Source organism: Ursus arctos, unplaced genomic scaffold (assembly GCF_023065955.2).
Source record: "Ursus arctos isolate Adak ecotype North America unplaced genomic scaffold, UrsArc2.0 scaffold_28, whole genome shotgun sequence".
In the NCBI taxonomy this organism is placed as follows: Eukaryota; Metazoa; Chordata; class Mammalia; order Carnivora; family Ursidae; genus Ursus; species Ursus arctos.
Window position 1 is genome coordinate 7,301,006 of NW_026622963.1, and position 13,917 is coordinate 7,314,922.

Sequence of the window (13,917 nt, forward strand, 5' to 3'; positions counted from 1 at the left end):
AACGAGGACCATGCCATTATTTATTTAGATGCGGATCATCGGGTTTGCTGATGTTTCTGGCCATCGCCTCCCTGCACCCTTTTCCCCTGGGAAAAATGCTTTGGGGGAGCCAAGCAAAATCCTGCTGCTCCAGGCTCTTCAGAGCCCCAGTGACCAGTGGAGACCCAGATCTCAACCAATTTGATTTAATTTCCTAAGACCCTGGGCCTGTGATACCACTTCTGAGGGTACTTTGCTAAGTGTTTATACAGTCTGTCATTTAGAATGCAGGACTTGGGGACAAACTCCAATTTTAGATACAGTACTTACCATGTCCCAAAGACCTTTATATAAAAATCCCAGATGGGGGGCACCTGGGTGGCTCAGTCAATTAAGCATCTGCCTTCGGCTCAGGTCGTGATCCCAGAGTCCCAGGAATGAGCCCCGCGTTGGGCTCCCGGCTCCGTGAGGAATCTGCTTCTCCCTCTGCTGCTCCCCTTGCCCATGCTGTCTCTCAAATAAATAAATAAAATCTTTCAAAAACAAAAAAAACCCAGATGGTCTCTCCTCTCTGAGTCCAACAGGGGAATGGATTTGCAGGACAACTTCACTGTCCAACCAGTGTAAACAAGTGACCGGTCCCCACCCCCTCCCTATTCCTTCTCTCTGCATTACTTTTCTCCTCACATTCGCCACCACCAAGCATACTGTTTGATTTACTTGTGTATACTGTCTGGGGCCTGCCCCCCACCCCTAGGGTGTACATTGCCCACATACCTTGAGAAGAAGTTCCTTGCCCAGAGTGGGTGCTTTGTGACTCTCTGTCGAGAGAGGGAAGAGTGCGCTTGCTCACCTGCAGGAGCTGAATGGGGGCAGGAGGGAGGTCGGTTCAAGACCCACCAATAGATCTCCCATCGCCCCCTCTCCCCATGCCCCCCACCCCCCGTGCTCCTGGGATGTGCTCCAAGAGTCTTTTGTTCTCCACCCCTCTGCAGAGCATTGGCTGTGACGACTACCTGGGCTCAGACAAAGTGGTGGACAAATGCGGGGTGTGCGGAGGCGACAACACAGGCTGTCAGGTTGTGTCAGGCGTGTTCAAGCACGCCCTCACCAGCCTGGGCTACCACCGAGTGGTCGAGATTCCCCAAGGAGCCACCAAAATCAACATCACCGAGATGCACAAGAGCAACAACTATTTGGGTAAGTTTGGTCTTTTTCCAAAGGAAACCGCCTGTCACTCTCGGATGATTCATTCCTTCCCAGGACCGTGACACAGCAGTGTCCAGACGTCCTTGGACTTGGAGAGGGTGCCACTGGGGAATGCCAGAGCACCGCTTGGCCTCCTCCTTGACATGAGAAACGTGGGTGGAGGAAATTTTAAAAGTCCTTGCAAATAAATATTTAACATCTACACATTTAAGCCAGCCTTTATTCCTTCCAAGAGAAACATGGTTATGCACTAGATGCTGGACTAAATTGTTTCTCTGAGATGGGGGAGGCTCTTCAAAAAGCCAAGGTACGGGCCAGTCTTCTTTCTGTTGGAGTTCGAACAGGGGCCATCAGTGATCCCGTCTGAAGCGTCATTCCCTACAGGTCTGGAGTAACAGCCATGTTTTCTTTTCTTTCTGCTTCATTTGCCCAGGGCAGCGGCGTATGTGTATAGTGTGTGTGTATCTTCTGAACAGCTGTGGTCATTTTGGGCGATATCATCAACATCGAGAGGCCATTTTTACCCACAAAATGTTAGATCTGTGTTGATTCTTCCTTCTGGGTTGCTGGCTGATTGCATTTCATGCAAAGCAAATCAGATCATACGAATTCATTTTGACCGATTTCTAACTCACGTAAGCATGCACAGATTAGTTAACAAAATAATACAGGGAAAGCAATTTCTTCAAGTCACTTAATGAACAGCCATATTCCTTTTCATTTTTTAATGATTTCTTGAACAGGAACTTAAATAGCACAGAAGCTATGTGCCAGGCACTATTCTTAGCACTTCTCACATACTAAATTATTGAACCTTCTCAACAACCCTAGGGGAGAGGAGCTGTTCCCATCCCCATTTTATAGATAAGGAAACAGGCACAGAGAGATTATGTAAGTTGCTAATGTCACACAGTAAGCGAAAGGTGGAGCTGGGATTCGAACCCAGGCAGTCTATCTCCAAGTGTGGTAGTCTACCAAGATATAATTCCCATGAGCAATTCTCAGAACCCGAGTTCTTCTCTTACACCATTGGCCATGCAGCAGTCAATGGCTGCAGCAGTTGAGAGATGATTAATTTTGCAAATTTTGAGTACCAGGAACACCCCAGAAGATAACTCCAGACCTGATCATTCCAGGTGCTGCAGCTCTTCTTTCTGCACCCAGGCAAATGCAACCAAAATTCACTTCACCTGGGTTGATTGGCAGGAGGAGGAAGGGATGGCAGATGAGGCCCTGAGACAAGTCCAGTTAAAGGGGAAAGCTGTCCCATTTGCTCCCAGCAAGGCCAGGTGCCACCAAAGCGGCAATAAGCCTAGTTTGCCCAATGAGTGGTTTGTGTGTTATCTTTAGTATCGAGAAAATAGTCTTTGTGTGTTTCCTTCTTTTTTTTTTTTTTCTGGAATATTAGAAAATCACATCTCCATAATTATCCCGTCTTCTCAAATGAAAAGTATTCTTCAGGGGATTACTCAAAGTGCAATTACATTCAAATGCACCAGCAAATAATGCCACTTTTTATGAACTTTCTGTTGTTTTTGGTTAATTTTCCCCTGCTCAGCTCAGAAAGCTGGTTTTAAGCTGTGTCCTCCAATAAAAGCCTGGGTGAATATCCACTGGGTAGATGGATGGAAACTGCTCTCATAGCCTCAGTGTTTTCCTCTAGAGTAGGGGAGGAAGACTCTTGACCTTAAAGTATTTATGACAGTCAGTAGGATAACAGATATTCAGAACCCTGTCACTTATTAGCAATTAACAAACAGTCATTCCCTTTCTTTTGTCTCAGAGAACTTGTCAGTACACCAAAGCTTTGTGGAGTCAAAATTCCCTGTCCCCCTAAAAAAGACTCAATGGGAGAGTGATTCAGAAAGTCAGATTCACCCTTGTAGATACCCAGGGACCAGTGGGGTACCTGAGAAATCCAGAGTCCATCGGCAATATTACATGATGCCCCATGGGCACAGGAGGGAGAATGGAAACAGAAGAGCAGACTATGGTGGAAGGTTGCAGAGGGGATGATCGGGAGCTTTTGTCTGTAGCACTTAAATCATTTAAAGCACTGGAATGCTCTTTTTGTTTCCTCCTTTTCTCCTTTTGATATAATTCATGTATCATAAAATTCAGCCTTTTAAATGGTCTTTTTTTTTTAAGGGTTATTTATTTAAGAGAGAGAGAGTGAGTGGGGGTGGGAGGGAGAGAGGGAATCTCCAGCAGACTCCCCGCTGAGCACAGAGCCAGATGCAGGGCTCGATCCCAGGGCCCTGAGATCACAACCTGAGCCGAAACCAAGAGTAGGACATGGCACCGACTGGCCCCCCAGGAGCCCCAGATAGTCTTCTTCTCATCACAGGTGTTCTCTCTACCTTTCTCCTCCATCCTGCTAAATCTCCTATTCTGTGAGGTCTGTATATTTTAAAAGTTAAATTGCATGGGATTGCTTGAGATTATAGGTAAGCCATTAGAGCATGGGGTCTCTACCTATTTTTGAACTGTTCAAGGACTATTTTTTACCTTACACATTTTCAGACGCTTAAATCTTTTTCAAATAGATATGTGGTGGGTTTCTCTACAGTTTTCCAGGTAATGATGAAGGTTTCAGTGTTCTTACCTTGCATTCCTGGCTAGGAAAACTATTTTACCTAAAAATGTGACTTGATGCACAAAATTGATTTGGCTGTTCGCATACAGCTGTTCCGTAGAATCGGCATCAGACAAGAAATGAACGGTTCAGATTTGTATCATTGCTTTCAAAAAATGCACAACTTTTAAAGGTTTTTTTCGGGTGCCGTATTGTTTCCCAGATTTAGCTTTAGTTATTTGTAATGCAAATCAAACTTTTTCTCGTGAAACACTTGGTATCTTTTGATGACTTATTCTCCAAACTTGATAGAAACAGAAAGTAGATTTCTGTGAAAACAGAAGGACTTGTAATATCAGTGCTGGGAAAGATAGTCTTATCACTTCATTTTAGAAGGTTTTTTAAAACCCTCAATATGTAAGCGACGTTCTCAATATGCCAGTCACCTAGTTAATGACAGGAGTCATGCTCCATGTATAGTAAGTACCTTAGTCTCCAAGCATTTTGATGTGCATGGCCTTCTGATTTTTCAAATTGGACATTCTTTACTTTGCCTGCTTGAAGAAAGATCTAGCTTTACTAAAGATGCAGTTATAGAGTGAGGATGTGAATATTGACATTTAAAAATCAGAAACCACGTATGTAGAAGAAGGAGGCATGCATCCACCAAATTTTGCCTAATATGTAAATAGTAATGGTGCATCCCACCTGACTCTGAGTTATGGCTTAATTTGGTTTGACCATCGAGAACTGGACGTGCTAGATTCAGATTCCGAAGGCCTGAGTTCTGGCCCCAGCCCGGCATAATTCACAGGGGGACAGACCCGCGTGGAACTGGGGCAGCGGGCCAGCTCAGCGCTTGAGCGTGCCCACTCTTCCCTGAGCAAAGCTCGAGAAACCATGACCTTTAATGGTGCACGGATTTTGGAAGATAGAATCCTTGTCTCATTTTAGGTTGAAAACCAATGAAATTCTGCAGACTTGAGCTCCACTTTTCAGTGTTTCTTTAAATTTGTTCACATGCTCCAAAATATCGACTAGTCGGTGGATTATAGATTCCTGGATACACGTTTTTTTTAACAGGTAAGACTTCGGAACCCGTGTATCTGCTAAAGCCTACGTAGTCTCCTTTTGCGTGAGTTTCTCTGAACACTGCTCTTCGGGAATAGAAAGTTCAATCTAGTTTTATTAAAATGATTGGTATTGTATATTCCTTACCGCTTCCTTAATAAGACGTTGTAAAATTATTCTAGCTGAAATTTCAAAGTTGGCGCAGTTCAGCTAGCTCGGTTTACTAATGTCATTATGTAACAGTTCAGAAATCAGACATAAAAGCATACCAAGCCAAATTGATTCTACAGGACGTGTTCTACCTGCCAACATGTAACACTGTCACAGAGCCTTCGACTTGGAAGGCATTTTTTAAAGGTCTGTAAGCTTTTAAACATAAACTGGCAATAGCTTTACTGTTAAGCACGTTTTCTTAAAAGTTTTAAACAATAATAATAACCACCAGCATTTAAAAAAATCAGGTATCATGGATCATCTATAATTTGCAAGACTAATTTATCAGTTGAGCAGCTCTCTGTATGGGAAGGATTGGAGTCTTTAAATAATAAGATGTCTTATATTTGTATGACAATCCCAAAGATTTTTCATATGCATTGTAAAAATTTTGAGCAACACAGATGATAATTGAGCAAAAAAGATGAGATTCGTTCTGTGTGCCAGCCCCACACCTGGTCCACTGGCTTCAAGTGTTAAGGCAGATAAATGACCACTCTTAGCCGTTCTTTGTGAATCTTCCAGTCCTTTGTGGAAGTACAAATATATATCTTCTAAAAGTGGTGTTACTACACACACTTTTTGCAATTTGCTCCTTTATTTTAATATTATATCATATATTTTCATATTACTGCATAAAGCTAATTCATTATTTTCTGAGTATAGAGTATTCCGTACATCAGAGGGAACATAATCTATTTAAGCAGTTCCCTTTTGAGGGATGTTTAAATTGTCTCGTTTTCTAATATCGCAAAGAATACGTTCGATTTGTGATTCAAGATGGCAGACTGAGTACATGAGTTGGTTTGTTTTTTTTTCCCTCCTTCCTCCCAAGATTCCATCAAAATGAACCTAGAGGAATAAGACAGGATATAACCTACAACCACCAAGAAAACAAGAGGGGGGCGTCGGTGAAATGATTTTAACAAATTTCTGGAACAAATTTCTGAAAGCAGATGGAAGAATGTTCACTAATAGAACAGAGGAAATCACAGCCTCGGTAGCAGAGGGGACTGTGATGAGGAGGGGCCAGCCTGCGTGCAGAGCCCAGCAGCCTCTGGGTCTGGGGTCAGCAGAGAAAATGGACGGTGGGAGGAAAAATGGAACTGAAAAATGGGGGAATATATGAACAGGCTCCCCGGCACACACATTCGGAATGCTGGCATCAGCCTCCTTATCTAAAACCTGATGGGAACTAGGGCATGGTTGTGAGGATGGGTGTCCAAGATCTCAGTCATTGTGGAGTTGGGGGAAGAAGTGGCTCAGTGACTGGTGTCCCATTCTCTCACCCTCTAAAGGTTGGCCTGTTAACAAGCTCTGCAAGTTTGTTATAGAGTTCTCAGGTAGCCTTCCCATTGCTTTCGTCTTAAACATCAATGGGTATAACATAAGTGGACAACCAAAGATCAGTAGACATTTTTCTAAAGCCTATATACCATGAAAGAGAAAACCTGAGATAAATAACTGGAAAAGTTCTTTCTAGAAGAAACAGAGCAAATTCTTGGAGAAGAAAACCTAAATAAAAGTCCTCTTACAAGTAATGCTGCCATGAATATCCTAATAGGTATATCCTTTCTTACTTACATAAGTATTTCTGTAGGACGGATTCCTGGAAATAGAATCGGTAGGTCAAATGGAATGAACACTTGCAATTCTGAGAGATGAAGCAAGATTCCTCTCCAGAGCAGTTGTACCAATTGGTACCCCCACCAAAAGTGCCTTTCTCCACACCCGTACCAACGTAAAATATTATGAATGGGCTTAACTTTTACTATATCTTTTTTATTTGCATTTTCCTGACCACTCATTTTTATCGTGATTTGTACTCCTGTGAATTTGCCATTTTTAAATTGTTTGTGGTTTTCTTAGTGATTTTAAGACCATCTTCTGCTCATATATATATATATGATATATATATATATATCATATATATATATTAGTCTTTATCTTGTGTTTCAACTATGCTTATGATACCTATTTTTCTTTGAAGAAAAATTGTAATCTTTTTTGTCAAATCTATTTTTTTTATAGCTAGCGGGTTTTATTTTACTTAGGAAGACCTGCCCGTATCCAGCATTATAAAGTTATTCTCTAATAATTTCTTCTATTATTTTTATACTCATTTTGTATATTTAAATATTGATTTATTTGAAGTTAATTTTTGTGTGTGGTGTGAGGTAGGGATCTAATTTCCTTTTTCCAAATAGATAAACAGTTGTCACAACACTATTTATTAAATTTCCCCCACTAACTTGAGATGCCACCTCTACCATATATTAAATTGAAATGTATATAGATATTTGGATCAAATACCTGGATTCTTGATTCAAGTCCATTGATCTGTTTGGCTCTTCCTGCTTTGGTACCATATTGTTTTCATTACTGTAGTTTTATGTTGTATTCTTTTATAGGTCAGCTTTCTATCCCCTCCCCAGTTCCCTACCCAAACACTTTGTTCTTTTCCTAAATTTCCTTGAGTCTTCTTGTACATTTGTTTTACATACTCTTTAAAATCGGTTTGTCAAACTTCCATTGAAATTTTAATTGAGATTGCAATGAATTTATGGATTAATTTTAAGAGGAAAACAGATGTCTTAATAACATTGATTCTTTTGATATGGGAGTATAGTGTATCTTCCCCTTTTGTGTTCTTTAATAAAATTTCTTTATCTAGACTTTGCACATGTTCTATTAGGTTTACGCCTAGATATTTTATGGTTTTTCTTAATATGGTAGAAGATCTTTCTTTCCATATATTTCCAATTAGTCGTGTTAGTATGTGTTAAATCAGCTTATTTTATATATTTATTTTCTACTTGGATATCTTGCTAGACTCCTTTAACAATTCTAATAGTTTTTCAGTTATTTGACATGGATTCTTCTAGATGGAAAATCTTGATATCGATAGATAATAATGCTGTCTTCCTATGATATATTCTACCTCTTATTTCTCTCCTGTCTTGTGGCACTTAAAGGCTCAGACCTCTAAAAAATTTTAGAATAATAACGTTAGTGGGGTTTTTTATCTTGTTCCTGACATTGGGAATGCTTCTAATAGATGTTTGCCAAGTTTTCTGATATATAACTTTTAACAGAGTAAGGAATTTTCCTTTTTTTAATTTAAATTCAATTAGCCAGCATATATAGTACATCATTAGTTTTTGATGCAGTGTTGAGTGATTCTTTAGTTACTTAAAACACCCAGTGTTCATCACATCACGTGCCCTCCTTAATACCCATCACCTGGTTACCCCATCCCTTTCCACAGACCTATTTGTTTCCCAGAGTCAAGAGTCTCTCATGGTTTGTCTCCCTCTCTGATTTCTTCCCATTCCATTTTTCCTCCCTTTGCCTATGATACTCTGCACTATTTCTTATATTCCACATATGAGTGAGACCATATGATAATTGTCTTTCTCTGCTTGACTTATTTCACTTAGCATAATCCCCTCCAGTTCTGTCCATGCCAATGTAAATGGTAGGTGTTCGTCCTTTCCAATGGCTGAGTAATATTCTATTGTATATATGAACCACATCTTCTCTATCCATTCATCTGTTTAGGGACATCTTGGCTCCTTCCACAGTTCGGCTCTTGTAAAGTAAGGAATTTCCTTTCTGTAACCAGCCTTTAACAATTTTTATTAGAGCTTGCTCCTGTTTCTTTTTTCTCCCAATGTCTGATTTTCCTTATTTCTCAATTTATATTTATAAAGTTGATGGATATTTGCTTATTAGAGATACATTAAGTGGCTTTCCTCCAGTTACTGCAGTGGCCTGAATGTTTGTGTCTCCTCCAAATTCATTTATTGAAATCCTAACCCCCAAGATGGTAGTTTTAGGAGATTAGGCCTTTGGGAGGTAATTAGGTCATGAGAGCAAAGCCCTCGTGAATGGGATTAGTGTCCTTCTAAAAGAGACCCGGGACAGATCCCTGACTCCTCCAGGGAAAAGACAACCATCTAGGAAGCAGATTTCTTTACCTTATGCTTCCCAGCACCCAGAGCTGTGAGAAATCAATGTCTGCTGTTTACAAGCCACCCAGTTTGTGGGGTTTGTTATAGCATCTGAAATGAACTAAGTGACGTCTGTTTCTGTAACAGGCCTTTCCTTCAAATGGAGATGACCCACTATGGTGTCAATGTCTGACAGGTCTCCTCTGAGTGTGTGTGGGTAAGAGGTAGATACGTGCCCACAATCTCTTAGAGATATGCAACGATTCATTAGGATAATAAACACGAAGCATCTAGCGTGCTGGTCCATATTTTCTCTACCTTATACCAAGACTGTAGTTTTCCTGTAATGGCTAAATAGGAAATAGCCTTCTCCTCCACCCCATGGCTAGAAGCTTCCAGGATTATCCCAGCTGGAGTGTAAAATTTGCTACCTTTCTTTGTAGACATCCAAAGCCTACCTGAGCTAACTTAATTGCTGTCCTTATGGCTTCTGCACCCCACTGTCTTTCTGGGAGTAGTTCCTTTTCCCCATAGAACAAAGAGAGAGACAAAAGTGGATATGTGTGTTTAGTCTCTCATGTGTGCTGACCTCATTCTAATCAGAAAATGGCTTCTGGGCGCCTGGGTGGCTCAGTTGTTAAGTGTCTGCCTTCGGCTCAGGTCATGATCCCAGTGTGGATCCCATGATCGAGCCCCGCATCGGGCTCCTTGCTCAGCAGGAAGCCTGCTTCTCCCTCTCCCCCTTCCCCTGCTTGTGTTCCCTCTCTTGCTGGCTGTCTCTCTGTCAAATAAATAAAATCTTTAAAAAAAAAAAAAAAGGAAAGAAAATGGCTTCTGTGAGGTACACATCTGTAATTGTGGGCTCCCCCCTTCCACCTCAGACTTCACCATGGGCTTTGAGTGCCTTTTTCTGCTCCACTCACCCCTGTCTACTCTCCAGTCCTTGACTTTGTCTTCCATTTACAGTCCAGCACTGGCCACTGAAACTGCCCTTTGCAGAGCTACCGTTCTTGGCTGGTATGCTCTTGGACATGTTCCTTAACTTTTCTGAGATTCCCTTTCCTCCTAGGTGAATTAGGAAGACAATTGTAGTTTCGTGGAGCTGTTGACTTTAAGTGAAACATATGTAAAATCCCTGCCATCTTAGAGGTACTCAATAACTCTGAGTTCCCTTATCTTTCTAGATCAGTGGTTCTCACCTGGCTGCACATTGGAATCACAGGAGGCGTGTGTGATATTTGAGGCCCATCTGAAATATGCCGATGGCTGGCTCCCACCTCCCAGTTTAATTGGCCTGGCGCACAGCTTGGGTATCGGATTTTTTAAGCTCCCTAGGTGACTCCAATGTCCTTTCAGGCCAAAAGACCATTTCCATATTACAGTGGGTCTTGACTAGGAGCTATTTTGCCCCCCAACAGGAGGAGAGGCCAGGGATGCAGCTAAACATCGTACAATACACAGGACAGCCCCTAAACAGAGAACTGTCCAGCCCCAAATGTCAGTGGTACTGAGATGAGAAACCCTGGCCTGTGTGCTCACCTAGATCTCTTTGGGGCTAAAGCTTCATGGGTCACTTACTAAAGAATGGTGTCTTAATAATAAATGTCTAAGGTGCTACTGCAATGACTATTCTATCTACCATTACATTTGAGTTTATCCACTCACTATGAATTCTCAGTTTGCAATCCAAGCCCCCCCCTTCCACTTCCCTTCAATATTTCACTCAACCTGTTGGCCATGAGCCCCTGAGTTGCAACCCCAGCAACAGAAGTTCCAGCTTAGAGCACCTTCCTGTAGCCTGCGTTTCAGGCATTCAGAGTCCTTGCTTGCTTTCTTAATACATGGCTGAAGAATAAAAGACGAGAAAAGGAACAGCAGAGAGCTGGATTTTTCCTTTGGAGTCCCATAAGACTTTGATCATATCTCCAGTTTGGCACTTGACCATATTTTACTGTAATTTATCTGTTCATATGCCTGTAGTTAGGCTGTGTACTCCTTGAAGACAAACAGTCCAGCCTTAGACATTCCTTCTCTCAAGTACCCTTTGTGTGCTAGCAACCATGCTGAGTAGTGGGATACAGAAATCAAGCCTTTCCTGAGGCTACACCTGTGCTGTGCAGCCCATTTTGGGGGCCTATGCTCAGACACCTTTAGCGCACCTTGATTACTAGATCTCATTCATGGTACCAGAGCCCCATGTTACTCCTAGGCTGTTGGAATCCTGGGTCCACCTCCTTCGTGTAACACAGCACATGTGTTACAACTGGGGAAGGGGGTGGGGTGTTGTATCAGCACCTGCATTTAGAGCTGAGGACACTAAGCCCAGCATGGTTGAGGGACCTGCCGAGGTAAACAATTTATGAGTGGTTGAGTCAAGGACTCAAATCCAGGCACTGTCCTTGACCTGTATTCTATGTATATACCCATGGCCATTGGGAAGAAAACCGTGGCCAGGGGATAGGAGGTAGGGGAGACACTGTGCCTTCTCCCTCCCCGCCCCCAGCTATAGAAATAGAAATAATTCCTTGTGCCTTTTTGTCCCCTCCACACTGTTTCATCCCCACCCCCACTACTACCTCCAACTTGATGAGTGTCATGGCACCTGCCCTCGCACCGGGAGCCCTTGGGCTAGGTTGCCATGGTTCTATCTTGATCACTAAACCTTCACCACCTGCTTTAGCAGAGCTCTTCTGAAACCAGCATCTACAAGAACGTCCAGCTCTTAAAAAGAGTGGAATATTTTGGAGACATGCAACATCATTTCTTTTCTTTTTTTTAAATTGTAGTAAAAGATGTATAAACATAACATTTATCATTTTAATGATTTTAAGCATATCGTTGAGTGATATGAAATACATTCATGATGTTGTACAACTATCACCACTCACCATTTCCAGAACAGTTTCATCATCCCCAAAGCTGTACCTAATAAACAATAATCCCCCATTTCCCCCTCTCCTAAATCCCTGGTAACCTCTGTTCTACTTTCTGACTCAGGAATCTACCTTTTTTTTAGGTGCCTCATACAAGTGGAATCATTACAGTATTTCTCCTTCTGTATCTGGATTCTTTCTCTTAGCGTAATGTTTTCAAGGTTCATCCATGTCATAGCACGTGTCAGAAATTTGTTCCTTTTTGTGCGTTATTATTTATCCACTCATCGGTTGATAGACGGTTGGGTTGTTTCCACCTTTTGGCTATTGTGTACAAGTAACTATTTGAGTCCTGACTTTCAGTTCTTTGGGGTAGGTACCCAGGAGTGGCATTGCGGGGTCAGATGGTAAGTCTGTGTTAAACTTTTGAGGTAATGCCAAACTGTTTTCCACAGCGGCTGCACCGCTGTCTTCCCGCCAGCAACGCACCAGGGTTCCAGCCTCTCCACGTCCTTGCCAACCCCTCAAGCATGTTTTTAAGAGTATTTAAGCAGATGATATGACATGCCTCGGTGATCTGCTTTTGGGCATCAGAACAGGGGGCTGAGATGGGCTTGGTGACCCTCCTCAGTTTCCTGCTGCAGGTAGTGGCAGCCCCGGAGGTGGTCAGGTGGCAAACATCTCATGGCTGGATGTTCCTCAATGCCGGCATGTGAGCAAAGATGATCACTGTTTGATTTTTTATTTGGACTCAGCTCTCGCCTTTTCTTCAGCAGCAGGCTTGTATGATTCCTGTCCAAATCTTTGCAAAGGTCCCGCGCCAGAGAGCCTGTGCCGTCTTGCTGTGCTTTGGGAAGATGCTGTTGTTTGTGTTAGTGCTCCTGGACTTGCTTTCGCACTGTACACTTTCCACCTGGCGACTGACAGCTCACGTCCCTTTGATTTCGAAAAGCTCTGCTGTCCTTGCATCTGTTTACGCAGACTTTTCACTTCTGGGCCATTCTGCCTTGAAAAGCTTTCACATACACTGGAACAAAATGAAATCAACTCTGCCCCATTCTCTTATGCCCATTACTGTTACCCATTTTCTGCTTTTTGGTCAGCACCTCGTTGCCTGGAAATGTTAAGACTGAGTTGCCTGTCTGTACTTGGGTTTGCCTTTTGCTTTTTGGAGAAGAGTTAAGCTGCGACTTTTTTTTTTTCTTTTAATTGTATCATCTGTCTCAGACATATGCAAAGCGCCCACACCTGCTTTTCTGTACCTAATGGGAGGCTTTCCTCAAATGCAGGAAACAGCTGCTGAGTGGGCTGGGTCTTGGATTTTTATGGAAGTGATCTGACAGCCTTGTCCCTGCAGGGAGAATAGTATTCTCCCCCAGCCCACTCTGGGCAGCAGCACCTCCAAAGAACATCTTTAGCAGGGCTGCTAATCGCTCCCAGGTCTCCTACCCGGATTAGGGCAATAACTCAGAACCCATGATCTCTGAGTTGGCAGGGATAATGCCTTCCCAAATCTCCCCATTCCCTAACCCACTTGGAAGTGCCGCTAAGCCTTCCCTCTTTGAATCAAAGTCTGGCTTTTTGCAACCTGTTGGATTGCTGAGCCTCCATATTAGGGAATTAATACAAGATGAGGAAGAAATAGCTAAGGCTTTGAACAACATTTATGAACTATAGTTGACTTAACAAAAGAGAAGCGACAGCTGAGGAAAACAATAACTTCAGAACTTCCTTAACCAGTAGCTGGGGCCACGCATCCTTAGCTGCTCCGGGGTCAAGCCATCTTTTGGGATGTGCCTTACTTTCTTTCAAGGGTTAGAACTTCAGAAATGGGAAATCTGCCTTCCAGGACTGTCCTCTCCTCTCTCCGGGTCTCACCTTCCCATGGGAAAAACTGAGCATCCTTTTCCCTCCAGTCGGATTCTGCTCTTCTTCTTGCTCATAAATCCCTGAAGGGGTGAGCTTTGAAGATAAGCCTCTTTCCTCCTTCCACTGTGGGTTGCCTCTATTAGCTCTTCTCCAGCTGTTTTAGCCAAGCATCAAC

General features: G+C 42.6%; 1 protein-coding gene across 3 annotated transcripts in view; it reads left to right on the forward strand.

Annotated features, from left to right (window-relative positions):
• The window catches only part of THSD4 (thrombospondin type 1 domain containing 4), a 551,960-nt gene that overhangs the window by 445,609 nt on the left and 92,434 nt on the right, over positions 1–13,917 (forward strand). For all 3 annotated transcript variants that reach the window (XM_026478433.4, XM_057303654.1, XM_057303655.1), the window contains one exon: positions 975–1,179. In XM_026478433.4, coding sequence (XP_026334218.1) covers positions 975–1,179 — 205 coding nt within the window. The remainder of the gene's footprint in view (positions 1–974; positions 1,180–13,917) is intronic.